Source organism: Mesocricetus auratus, unplaced genomic scaffold, assembly GCF_017639785.1.
Source record: "Mesocricetus auratus isolate SY011 unplaced genomic scaffold, BCM_Maur_2.0 Super-Scaffold_100014, whole genome shotgun sequence".
Taxonomy (NCBI): domain Eukaryota; kingdom Metazoa; phylum Chordata; class Mammalia; order Rodentia; family Cricetidae; genus Mesocricetus; species Mesocricetus auratus.
The window spans coordinates 10,769,380-10,781,883 of NW_024429197.1; the positions used below are offsets into that span (position 1 = coordinate 10,769,380).

A 12,504-nucleotide genomic window follows, 5' to 3' on the forward strand; every position below is an offset into this window, starting at 1 on the left:
AGCCTCCACTTCCTGAGGGCCAGGATTATAGGTATGTGCCACCACGCCCAGCTTGTTCATCAAAACTTCTTGAATAACTGGTGAAAGGGGTAAACTAAACTCAAAGACTTCTAGTAATTTAGAAATAAAGGGACTAGACCCTCACTCAGTCCCCTGTTGGGGAAGTCTTATGTCAATAAAGCACTGTCTGGCCTATAGGGAATCTAGATGGGAGGGACTAGGAGTCCAGGAGAACTCTGGGAAGGAGAAACACAAGAGAGTCGACATATGACGCCATGGGGTAGGAAGCCCGGAACTATTCTCCAGTAAGAGACATACTTAGATTAACAATTATGGGGTAATTACTTAAAGCAGAGCTAGCCAGTAAGAGACAAGCAAGGCCAACAGCTTCATAATTAATACAGTGTCTTGTGTGTTATTTGGGGACTACAACGCGGCAGAGCCCAGGCGACTGGCGGGTGATAAACCAAAGCAGCTAGCAAAGAAAAAGCTTCCCTTAACAGCCCCCTGCTTTAGCAGCCATGACAGGCTACAGAAAAGACACGTAGCCGGGCAGCGGTGGCGCACACCTTTAATCCCAGCACTTGGGAGGCAGAGGCAGGCAGATCTCTGTGAGTTCGAGGCCAGGCTGGACCGACAGCCTCCAAAACAATACAGAGAAACCCTGTCTCGTAAAAAAAAAAAAAAAAAAAACCAACAACAACAACAACAAAGACATGTAGGCCTCTGACATAAGGAAACTCCAGATCCTCTGGCCTCCCGGAGTCTAGAGCCAAACCTGAACACAAAGAAACTCCAGACCTCCTCACCCAGCCTCCTAGATACTTGGTTCCTGGGAACTGTTTGGCCACAAAAGAAACTCCAGGGGGGACCAAAACCTCACCTGTAGTCTCCAAGATACAGTTCTGAAAACTATTGGTATCTATGTACAACAGGCCACCTGCAAGTAACAAGACAATGCCATAGAAACCACAGAATGTTCCCTTTCAGCACTGACCAATGAAAATAATTGGTACACAGGTATTTCATGCCAAAATAGACTTTGAGAAATTCTCCTAATTGTTCCCAAATGTCAACCAATCAGAAACCAACCTGTACCTACTGATGTAGTCTTGTAACTTTTGTCTTTAAAAACCTAACAGTAGGGTCTGGAGAGATAGCTCAGAGGTTAAGAACACTGGCTGCTCTTCCAGAGGTCCTGAGTTCAATTCCCAGCAACCACATGGTGGCTCACAACCATCTGTAATGAGATCTGGCACCCTCTTCTGGCATGCAAGCATACAGAATACTGTATACTCAATAAATAAATCTTAAAAAAAAAAACAAGAAAACCTAGCAGTAGACAGGGAACTTGACTCCCTCTGGAGGCTGCTGCATCAGCTTGCTAGACGGAGTCCCTGTCATGGTTGAATGAACAGTTAAAACCTTGCTTTTGCAGTTTAGTGGGTCTGTCTTCCTGGTGGTCTCTGGGGGCTCAACAACTGGCATCTGTCAGAAACTGGGATACAGCTAGTGAGACAAGTGTACCCCGACTTCATGGCATTTATTCTAGTAAAGAACATAGACCACGCTTTCTATTGTAAACATTGTGACCCGTTTAGGTTTGCCTGGCTTACACTTCCATGTCACAGCCCATCATCCAGAGAAGTCAGTCTGCAGACAGGAGCTAACGCAGGAAGCATGGAGGAACACAGCTTACCAGCTTGGCCGGCTTGCTTTCTTATACAACCCAGGCCTACCTGCCCCGGGGTAGCAATGCTCGCAGTGGGCTGGGTACTTGCACATCAATCATTAATCAAGAAAATGCCTCCACAGACTTGCCTGCAGGCCAATCAGGTTGAGGTATTTTCTCAGCTGAGGTTCCCTCTTCCCAGGCGACCCTCGCTTGTGTCCAGTTGACAAAAGGTAACCAGCACAGACAGTAAAAATGCAAACAATAAGTTCCACACAGGAAACAGGAAGATGAGCAGATGCCTGTAATCCCAGCATTTCCAAGGTGGGGACTGATGGGTCAGAAGCTCAACATCAGGGGGCTGGAGAGATGCTCTAGGGGTTAAGAACACTTACTGCTCTTGCAGAGGTTCCCAGCACCCACGTTGGATGGTTCACAGCTGCCTGTAACTCCAGCTCCCAGGGATCTAATTCCCTCTCCTGGTCTCCATAGAAACAGCACTTACTTGCACAAACCCACAGACAGACAGACAACTAAAATAATAATAATAATAATAATAATAATAATAATAATAATAATAATCTGGACTAGGTGAGACCCTGTCTTTAAAAAGCGTCCATCAATACCGGCTAGGTGGATTCAATCCCAGCACTCAGGAGGCAGGGGCAGGTAGATATCTGAGTTCAAGGCCAGTCTGACTAGTCTACAGAGTGAATTCTGTGACATCCAGGGCTACACAGACAAACTCCGTTTTGGAAAAAAAAAAGTCAATCGAAAGAAAAGAGTCAGTAATTCTTGGGAAGATGGAATTGGCTTGAGCTCTGCATCCTTGAGAGTTGGAAACCTGGACTCCCTCCCAGCATCTAAGGGAGAGGCTGGGGTGGAGGGTGTAACCTCTGACTCTTGTTCTATTCTAGTTTACTTTCCTTCTCTTGAATTCCTGGTCATCCGTTAAATCCCACAGATAAACAAGCAGCTCACAGACAGCCACGCTTTTCTCCTAGGTCCCCTCCCCATATCCTTCCCGTCAGTCCCTCCTGGGGTGGATGGCAGGCTCCTAGGTATGGTGGGGGAGAACGTTCAATGATGGCAGACTGAATTCTCTCTCAGACGCCCTCTGCTCTGGAGGTGTCATAGAGGCAACAGAGGATGAGGGTTCAGAATCTAGGCTCTTCTGGCCATGTAACCTGGGGCAGACGAGTTTCTTCATAGGTCCAGTTTGTCTGTACATTGGGCTGCTAACAATCAGAGAAATACTGAGAACAGGGCCTGACCCGTCCCTGAATACCAGCAAGCATTACTAAGCATATTTCCATGTAAGCACTGCTAGACGCTCACACATTGTAACTCTATCCTCAGAAGAGCATGCAAGATGACAGAAATGGTATATTACTAACCCCTTCGCAAATGGGGACACTGAGGCTGACAGGTCAAGACCCTCACATTTCCATCACGGAAGTGTTAAGTCTCTCACTCTGGGACAAACGGCTGAGGTGCCTATTTAACACATCAAATTGGACCTGGCCTCTAGGTTCTCCCAGCATCCCTCAGTCCCACCCTGTTACAGAGTTTGGCTGGCAAACCCTGCCCTCTACCCTGAACTCTCCAGTGCAGGGCCTGGGCTGCCCTTCCCCCAGAGGCTCTTCCCGAAATAATGAGACTTTTTGGTTACCCGCCCTTTTACCTTTTGCCCCTCCCCGGCTGCTGCACCAGGCTCCCCTCTCTCCCCTCTCTCCTTTCTCTCCCTTCTTTTCTCTCTCTCCCCTCTCTCCCCTCTCTCTCCCCTCTCTCCCCTCTCTCTCCCCTCTCTCTCCTCTCTCCCCTCTCTCTCCCCTCTCCCCTCTCTCTCCTCTCTCCCTCTCTCTCCTCTCTCCCCTCTCTCTCCCCTCTCCCCTCTCTCTCCTCTCTCCCCTCTCTCTCCTCTCTCCCCTCTCTTTCCCCTCTCCCCTCTCTCTCCCCTCTCCCCTCTCTCTCCCCTCTCTCCCCCTTCTCTCTCCCCTCTCTCTTCTCTCCCTTTTCTCCCCACACGGCTGAGCTCAGGGTCATGTCACTCTGGACTCTCCCAGAGGTCCCTGCCTCTGACTGTGCTCCCCTTTTATCTGCAATAGACTTTCTCCACCACCCCTAGGAGCAGTCATGTCTTTCCTTTTTTTTTTTCATTCAGGAAACAGCTGAGCTGGGAATTAACCCTAAGATGAAGCTGCACACCTTCCTCATTTACTTCCATGCTCCACTGTCTCCATCCACAACAAATTCCGTGCCTCTTCTCTCAGCTTTCCCAAGACAAGGAAATTTGCCAGGTTTTCGCAGGCTCATATACAGGGGCTTTTAGAAGACTGCCTCTTCTGATTGTCCTCCCCTTTTTACACAGAGAGAAACTGAGTCTTACCCACCTTCAATGATCTCCCTCCTTTCATCACTCTCTTCCCTGTCCCCCCCTCCCTCCCTTCCTGTCCTCCTTGCAGTACTGGGAATGGAATCCAGGGCATTTCCATGCGCCAGACAAGCATTCTGCCACTGAACTGTATCCCAGCCCCTTGGGAGTTTTGTTTTGTTTTTGTTTTTAAGACTTAGTTACTAACTTGTGTATGTGAGAGACAGAGAGAGTTTATGTATGTGTGAGTTCCTGCGCACCACATGCAGGAAAGAGCCCTCAGAAGTGGAAGTGGGTGTCAGGTTCCCTGGCATTAGAGCTATGGATGGTTGTGGGTCATTGTGTGGGTGCTGGGAACTGAACCAGTGCCCCCCCACAAGAGTAGCAAGAGTCTTAACTGCTGAGCCATCTCCCCAGTCTCCTGTTTGTGATTTTTGAGTCAGCATTTCATATTATAGCCCAGACTAGTCTAGAACTTTACTACACAGCCCAGACTGATGTTGAACTCATATTGATTGATTTTTCTGCCTCAGCCTCCAATTTTCTCATTTTGCTTTTTTTCAAAACCCTCTTGCCTCTCCTCCATAGCACCGGGATTGCGGGCATGTGCCACCACACCTGGTAGCAACAGACTTCTAGAATGATGCAATTTCCTCCTCTGATTATACAGAGGTGACACAAGTTATGTCCAAAGAGACTTAGAAATCAATCTGAGGCTTCATCTACGGCGACAAGTAGCCATGACGTGGGAGCACTTCCACATTCCAGATTCGCAAATGGCAAAGCGTGGGGAACTGAATGAACCGTGTAGAAGTGATGTCTCAGAAAAGAGAAGTTCCAGCGTTGACAGGAAGAACAACATCCTCAATTTTCAAGGCAGTCACAAAGTGTAAGTAGGTTTTTTTTAAGTTCCCTCTTCAAAGAAACTACCCCTCCCTGGCTCTAAGAACTTAGTGCCACACCCTACCCACCTTTGCTGCTAAAAGGACAAAAATTAAGTCATCTAGGAAGCATTTTAAACATAAAAAAAAAGGTATAGAGGGTATAGTGGTGCATGCCTGTGGTCCAAGCACTCATAAGTAGAGACAGAAGAATCAAGAGTTCCAGGCCAGTTGCAGGCCAGTCTGGGCTACATAGTAAGGCCCCATCTCAAAAATAATTTAATTTTTTTAGGGGGTTTCAAGACAGGGTTTCTCTGTGTAACAGTCCTAGCTGTCCTGGAACACGCTCTATAGACCAGGCTGGCCTTGCACTTACAGAGATCCACCTGCCTCTGCCTCCCAAGTGCTGGGACTAAAGGCGCGCACCACCACCACCTGGCCCTAATTTAAATTTTATAATTATGAAAAAGAAATTCAAAAATCAAGCATGTGGTGCCTGCTTGTAATCCTAGCTCTCAGGATGCAGGGGCAGGGGCAGGAACTGCTAGATTAAGATCAGTCTCATCTACACACCAAATTTCAGGCCAGCCATGGCTACATAGCAAGATTCTAACAAAAACAACAGCAAAGAAACAACTATTGTAACTGTAAGTACTGACAAATTTATGACATGACCAATATACACACAACTTGCTGATAATGTATCTGGCTCAACATTCCCAATGTAACAAACCCCCCACTGACTCCATGGTGAAGGTACCATTCAAGTCATAAAATTCAGCAGTATATATCACCACCAGCCAAAACGAAAACAAAGATCTAACCCATCAAAGTCTTTAGTTTTGGAAGTCTCTAAACGTGTTAACATTGCTTTTTTACTTCTGCAGCTCTGCTTCTGGCTAACTGCCCTTGTTAACTGAAGTATGTCATCTAAGGACATGGTCTTTTTGCCTATAAGTTCACCCTGAGAAAAAAGGCTCACGGCTACGCTGGGATCCCAAACACTCAGTGTAGTTGCTGGCCAACTAATAGTTTCTATTGACTTAAACCTGTGTCTGAGTAGCCTTCCCTGGTGACTACTCCCACAACACTAAAACAGTTTGGAGTTCAGAGTGGTTGGCTCACATCTGTAACGTCATCATTCAGGAGGCTGAGGCAGGAGGATTTCAGTGAGTTCAGGACCAATTTGAACTACATAATGAGTGAATGAGACCTTGCCTCAAATAAAAGATAAATAAACACATAAATAATAAATAAATTTAGTTTGGTTGTAGGATGTATAGATAAGAGCACTTACCTAACATGTGTGAGGTCCTGGGTTCAATCCCAGCACTACAAAGTTAACTGGTTAAAGGAACTTTGTTAATGTGCTTTAGAAGGCAGTGATTCCTGTTTTGGAACTTCATCTTAATTAAATTAAATTGAAAGAAGAAACATGGGTAGGGTTTTGACTCAGTGTTGAAGTGCTTGCCTAGTGTATAGGATGCCCTAACTTCAATTCCTGGGTGCCATGAAAGAGAAAAGAAGTAAGGTAATAAAAAGCTGGAAGTAGGGGGCTGGAGAGATGGCTCAGAGGTTAAGAGCACTGACTGCTCTTCCAGAGGTCTTGAGTTCAATTCCCAGCAACCACATGGTGGCTCACAACCATCTACAATTCAATCTGGTATATATGTAATAGATAAATAAATCTTTAAAAAAAAAAGCTGGAAGTAGCCTTGAGGCTATGGCTCAGTGAGTTGAGGGTCTTGTTTTGTTTTGTTCACCTAACATGTGCAAGGTCCTGGTTTGATTATTCAGCACTGCATGAACTGGGATTGGCTCACATGCCTGCATGTAGCTTGATTTAAAAAACCCAGAGAAAGATATTGGAGTTAAAGCTGAAGATCAGAGAAGCAAAACGACCAGTCACTAGCTCGTACCTCTACCTCAGACTGGAATGCTGATCCTGTCTCCGCAAACCCTCAGATTGAATCCGACTGCCTCTATGTCCACCAATCCTCAGACTGCCTGCTCCTGTCCCCTGGCGATTTATATTCCTCTCTAGTGCTGGGGTTAAAGGCATGGGATCCCAACTGCTAAAATCACCTGTGTATGATCTCTGTTTCTCTGTTTTACACTGATTCACTCTCATGTACCCAGGGTAGCCTTGAGCTCACAGAGATCTGTCTGCCTCTGTCTCGTGAGTGTTGGGATTAAAACTATGTACCTCCACCACTGTTTGGCCTCTGTGGCTAACTAGTGGCTGCTGGGATTAAAAGCATGTGTCATCACTGCCTGGCCTCTACAACTAGCTAGTGTGGCTAACTCTGATCTTCAGGCAAGCTTTATTTGTTAGATCATAAACAAAATATCACCACACCTGTAATCACAGCCTTTGGAAAATTCAGAAACTCAAGTTCATCCTTAACTAAGCAGTAAGTCAAAAGACAGCCTGGGCTACACAAAACCCTGAGTCAAAAAAAAAAAAAAAAGGAAATGATCCATGTATCAGAGGTGTGTTTTTTGTTTGTCTCTTGTTATTCTTAAGTGTATAGGTGTGTTGCTTGCAGGTGTGTCTGTGCACACCTATGGTCGTGTGCAGAGAGCTTCCTCTGGAAGAGCAGCAAGTCTGCTTAACCGCTGAGCGCCCCCCCCCAGCACTATTTAAATGCTTCTCTGTCTCACAACCCTTATCTCAAATTCAATGCAATCCTGGGTCCCACGCACAGCTTCCCTCTTCACATACCAAAGTAGGAGACTGAGGGCCAGACAATAGTGTACTTGGCCAGTAGTCTGACAGATGTTGGAATCTGAACCCAAGCAGTCAACTCTGTAGTCACACACTCAGTGACTGATCTGGCCCTGGTTGACATCTGGCATCACTGACAGTTGCCCCCAGCAGATGCCCTGTTCCTTTTCTCTATAGTGGTGTATGGAAAAGCCATTTCTCGGGTTGGTGGCAGGCTCAGCACCACAGACTGGTCCGCTGTTAAGACACCCTGAAAGGGGAAGTGGTCAGTGCAAAGTCACACAAGCAATCAGTCTCAGAATTCAAGCCCAGAAGCTCAGGTTCTAGGCCACGCTCCCCACCTCGGACAGACTCTGAGCCCAGTAGCTGAAGCCCACTCAGATGTGGAGAATATTGGGCTGGTGGAGGTAGGGATGTGGTGATACTGACCTAGTTGCAGAAGATGTCAGGCGGTCCCAGGCTAGGAGTGGAGAACTTGACGTGTCCCGGGCAGGTGTTTATGGATGCAGCTTGGAGGTGGGCTTGCAAAGCCTGAGGCTGTGTTTGCTTGTAATTGGAGAGCTGGCAGAGACATGGGCAGAATCCCAGGCAAGCAAACATGGAGGAAGAAGCAAACTGTAGCACCTTGACTTATGGGACTCCTAGGGTGCATCTCAATGCTTGAAGACCTTGTCTGTGTTCACAATGGCTGTCCCCACAGGAGAGAATGGGACTCTCAAGGATAATCACAATGCTGACTTATTTCTGGGGGTCATGTCCTTGATGGCCAGCACAAACACAGATGGATTTGGGAAGCAAAACTGGGTCTGGAGGGTTGGGAATATGACTCAGAGGTAGAATGCTTGGCTGGCGCATACAAGGCCCCAAGTTCCATCTTGCAAAGCAAAACAATTCCCGGTGCCACCCACCTCATTTAACTGTGCCACCTGCCTTCACCAGACAAGGTGAGATAAACAGTATGTGACAATGTAGCAATATAACATACACTATTGCTCTTATACAACTTGAATCTCATTGGCCACAGCTTCATCCCTGGGTTACAACTAATTTCTTAAAACAGGAGTTCTTTGAGTTAAGAAGAGAGAATAGATATTTAGCAACCAGTCTTGCTAGAGTTAATCAGTTATATGGGATGTTAAGTGAGTATAATGCCAATGGGGTGGGAAAGTTATCAACAGTCACCAGAAGAGAGAGATTCGCTTTCAGTCAATAATGACTCCTGAGACTATAGAACACACACAAGGTCCTAGCTTCAGTCTCCAGCAACACACACACACACACACACACACACACACACACACCTATTGTAGAATACTAGTTGAAGATATGTTACATTTGTTTTTGCTGTGGAACATTTATTTTAATGATACAGAGATGTGTTGCTTTCTTTTACATGGCATTTGTTTAACTCTGTGAAGTCGTATTACTTTGCCTGTCTAAAACACCTCATTAGTCTAATAAAGAGTTGAACAGCCAATATCTCGCAGAAGAGACAAACAGGCAGGCCTGGCAGGCAGAGAGAATAAATATAAGGAGAAAAAAAAAGAAGATCAAGAACCAAGAGAAGAAGGAGGAGGATATAAAGAGCCAGCCACCCATCTACACAGTAAGCCACCGAGGAAGAAGAAAGGTATATAGAATAAAGATAAAAGCCCAGAGGCAAGTTTGAGGCTGGGCTGGACCGAAAGCCTCCAAAACAATACAGAGAAACCCTATCTTGTAAAAACCAAAAAAAAAAAGCCCAGAGGCAAGAGATAGACAGGATAAGTTAAGAAAAGCTGGCTAGACATAAGCCAAGGTAAGGCTAGGCATTCATAAGAAAGAATCAGCCTCCATGTGTTTATTTGGGAGTTGGGTGTCTAGTAGAGAGCCAAAAGAGATAGATAGATAGATAGATAGATAGATAGATAGATAGACAGACAGATAGATAGATAAACAGACAGACAGACAGATAGACAGACAGACAGACAGACAGACAGATAGATAAACAGACAGACAGATAAAACTATGCACATCAATAACCAATGAGTCAGGCATGGTGATCATGCTTGTAATGAAGTTGAGGCAGGAAAGCCAGCAGTTCAAAGGCAGCCTAGACAATTTAGTAAGTTAAAGACCAGTTTGCACTTATATGGGACCTTGTCTCAAAGCATAAATAAACAATAATTGATAAAAATAATCCACATCATATTCCAGGTGTCAAATTATGCTTCTCCTAGGAAAGCAATGAGAAAGGAATTGGTTCTTTTGTTTGTTTTTTGTTTTGGTTTTTCGAGACAGGGTTTCTCTGTATTGTTTTAGAAGCTGTCCTGGAACTCACTCTGTAGACCAGGCAGGCCTCGAACTCACAGAGATCTGTCTGCCTCTGCCTCCCAAGTGCTGGGATTAAAGGCATACTCCACCAATGCCTGGCTTGCTTTTTTTGGAGTGGGTTGTTTTTTTAAGACAGGGTTTCTCTGTGTGTAGCCCTGGCTGTCCTGGAACTTGCTCTGTAGACCAGGCTGGTCTCAAACTCACAGAGATCTGCCTGCCTCTGCCTCCTGAGTGATGGAATTAAAGGTGTGCACCACCACTGCCCACCTAGGAATTGGCTCTTATTATTCCTATTCTGCAAATAAACAGGAACTTAAGTTGTGAAATGATTTCGGGGATGACACAGCCAGTCAGCGGCAGGTGAGACTCAGACTCTAACATTCCTCATCTGTAGCACCTGCTCATTGTTCTTGAGTGAAAACTTCCAACATAGGAGATTTCAAACTACTAACATCCTCGATCACGCAGTTGGGGAGAGATATTCCCAGTGGTCTCCCACAAGCCCTGTGAGCCCCAAATGTTGAATATAACACTCAGTTGTGTTTGGATTTCGTTTTTAAACAATTCTGCCATTGTCACTTGATGGCAGCGAACTTCCCTCCTTTTTAACTTGTTCCTACAGCATATGGCTAGACCATTGAGCACTTGTGGAATTAAAAGACAAATCATTTTCAATTCCCTGAGTCACCATCCCTCAGACAGCCACATGCCCAATACTACACGTGGCTGGGACCTATTGACCAAATCCTTTCACACACAGTGACCCAGACTTTGTGGTCTTGGTGACAGGAAACAGCACCTTGAACACAAGAGCCCGCTGTGAGGAAGTCTTCCATGGGAGTCTGAATTTGCCTGCTCCTTCCCCAACACAGCCTCCTTTTTCACATTTTGTAATTGTTATCTTTGTCACTTTTCCTGTGGCTGTGATAAGACGCCCTGGCAGAAGCAACTTCAGGGGAAAAGGGTTTTTTATGGCTCAGAGTTCAGCTGTTTTCTCCTCTACCTGCTCTAACCCCTTGTCTCCACCTTCTATTGGGTACATGCCCTGCCTTAATTACTTTTACTACGAGAGACACACAGGTGTGCCAGGATGTCATTCTCTTCAGAGCTTTAACACTTACATTTTGATGCCCAAACCAAAACCTAGACTGGCTACTTCCCTAGCTATTTTTACCATCTCCATCCTTAGGACCAAACAGACTTACTGGCCACTATAAGTACAACAAAATCCGCAAGGATTAGATTTACTAACAGCAGAAAGGCGTGGCCTTTATCCCTTCCTAGGGGAGGAAAGTTGATTCTATGTCAAACCAGTAAAAGACAAGATTTGACAACTCCAGATGGATCTCCAAAAATGTAAGAAACAGCTCGATGCCTCTGGCTAATGGCTCATTAACAGTCCAATGTGGAATGGGATAGATACCCTTCTTAACCCCCTTTCTCCTGATTTTCTTTTTCTTTTTCTTTTTTTAATGTTTTTTTCGAGACAGGGTTTCTCTGTGGCTTTTGAGGCTGTCCTGGAACTAGCTCTTGTAAATCAGGCTGGTCTCAAACTCACAGAGATCCTCCTGCCTCTGCATCCCGAGTGCTGGGATTAAAGGTGTGCACCGCCACCACCGCCCGGATCTCCTGCTTTTCTTAATCCTACTAGTTGCGCCCTACCTTATAAACTTCTTGTCTAGATTTCTTCAGCAACAGATTCAAAAGATTTCTAACCAGATTTTTCTTCCCAGACAGAGTTTCTCTGTCCTGAAACTTGCTCTGTAAACTAGGCTGGCCTCTAACTCAGAGATCCATCTGTCTCTGCTTCCTAAGAGCTGGGATTAAAGATGTGAGCCTAGGTACTACAAAAACATCAGTCTAGGCTTCAAGACACCCAAGGAGGCCATTGAGGGCACCTACATAGACAAGAAATGCCCCTTCACTGGTAACGTCTCCACCAGAGGTCAGATCTTGTCTGGTGTGACCAAGATGAAGATGCAGAGGGCCATTGTCATCTCCATTAAACCCGAAAGTGCAATCTCTTTGAGAAGCGCCACAAGAACATGTCTGTGAACCTGTCCTCCTGCTTCAGGGATGTACAGATTCGCGGCACTGTCACCATGAGAGAGTGCAGGCCCCTGAGCAAAACTGTGCACTTCAATGTACTCAAAGTCACTAAGGCTGCTGGCACCAAGAAGCAGTTTCAGAAGTTCTGAGAGGACTCTGTCGAACTCCCTAGGACAAATAAAGTTATTTTCCAATGGAAAAAAAGATGTGAACCCAACCAGACTTTTAATCAGTTGCTATTACAGGACTACTGGCCCCTAGCTACAGAGCCAGAGGCCATCGAGTCCCAATTATACCCTGATGGTGAAGAGCAAGTTTGCCCAAAAGAATTCAACATCCTGATTCAATAGGAAGTAGTCTAATGATAACATCGCCCTCTTTGCTGTGATCTGATAAAAGGGGGAATGTACGCCCCTCAAGCCACACAAGTGGCCAGCCCCTCCCCTGAGGACCTCCAACTGCCCTGTTCCACCCACAGAACCCTCTA

At 45.8% G+C, this 12,504-nt stretch overlaps 1 protein-coding gene across 1 annotated transcript; it reads left to right on the forward strand.

Moving 5' to 3' along the window:
* Positions 1-2,433: 2,433 nt before the first annotated feature.
* LOC101822867 (40S ribosomal protein S11-like) lies at positions 2,434-12,166 on the forward strand (the record flags this gene model as incomplete). Its single annotated transcript, XM_040757437.1, is given in 3 exon segments — positions 2,434-2,484; positions 11,805-11,961; positions 11,964-12,166. Coding segments are annotated over 3 exon segments (411 nt in total), but the record flags the coding sequence as incomplete, so codon positions are not given.
* Between the last annotated feature and the right edge of the window lie 338 nt (positions 12,167-12,504).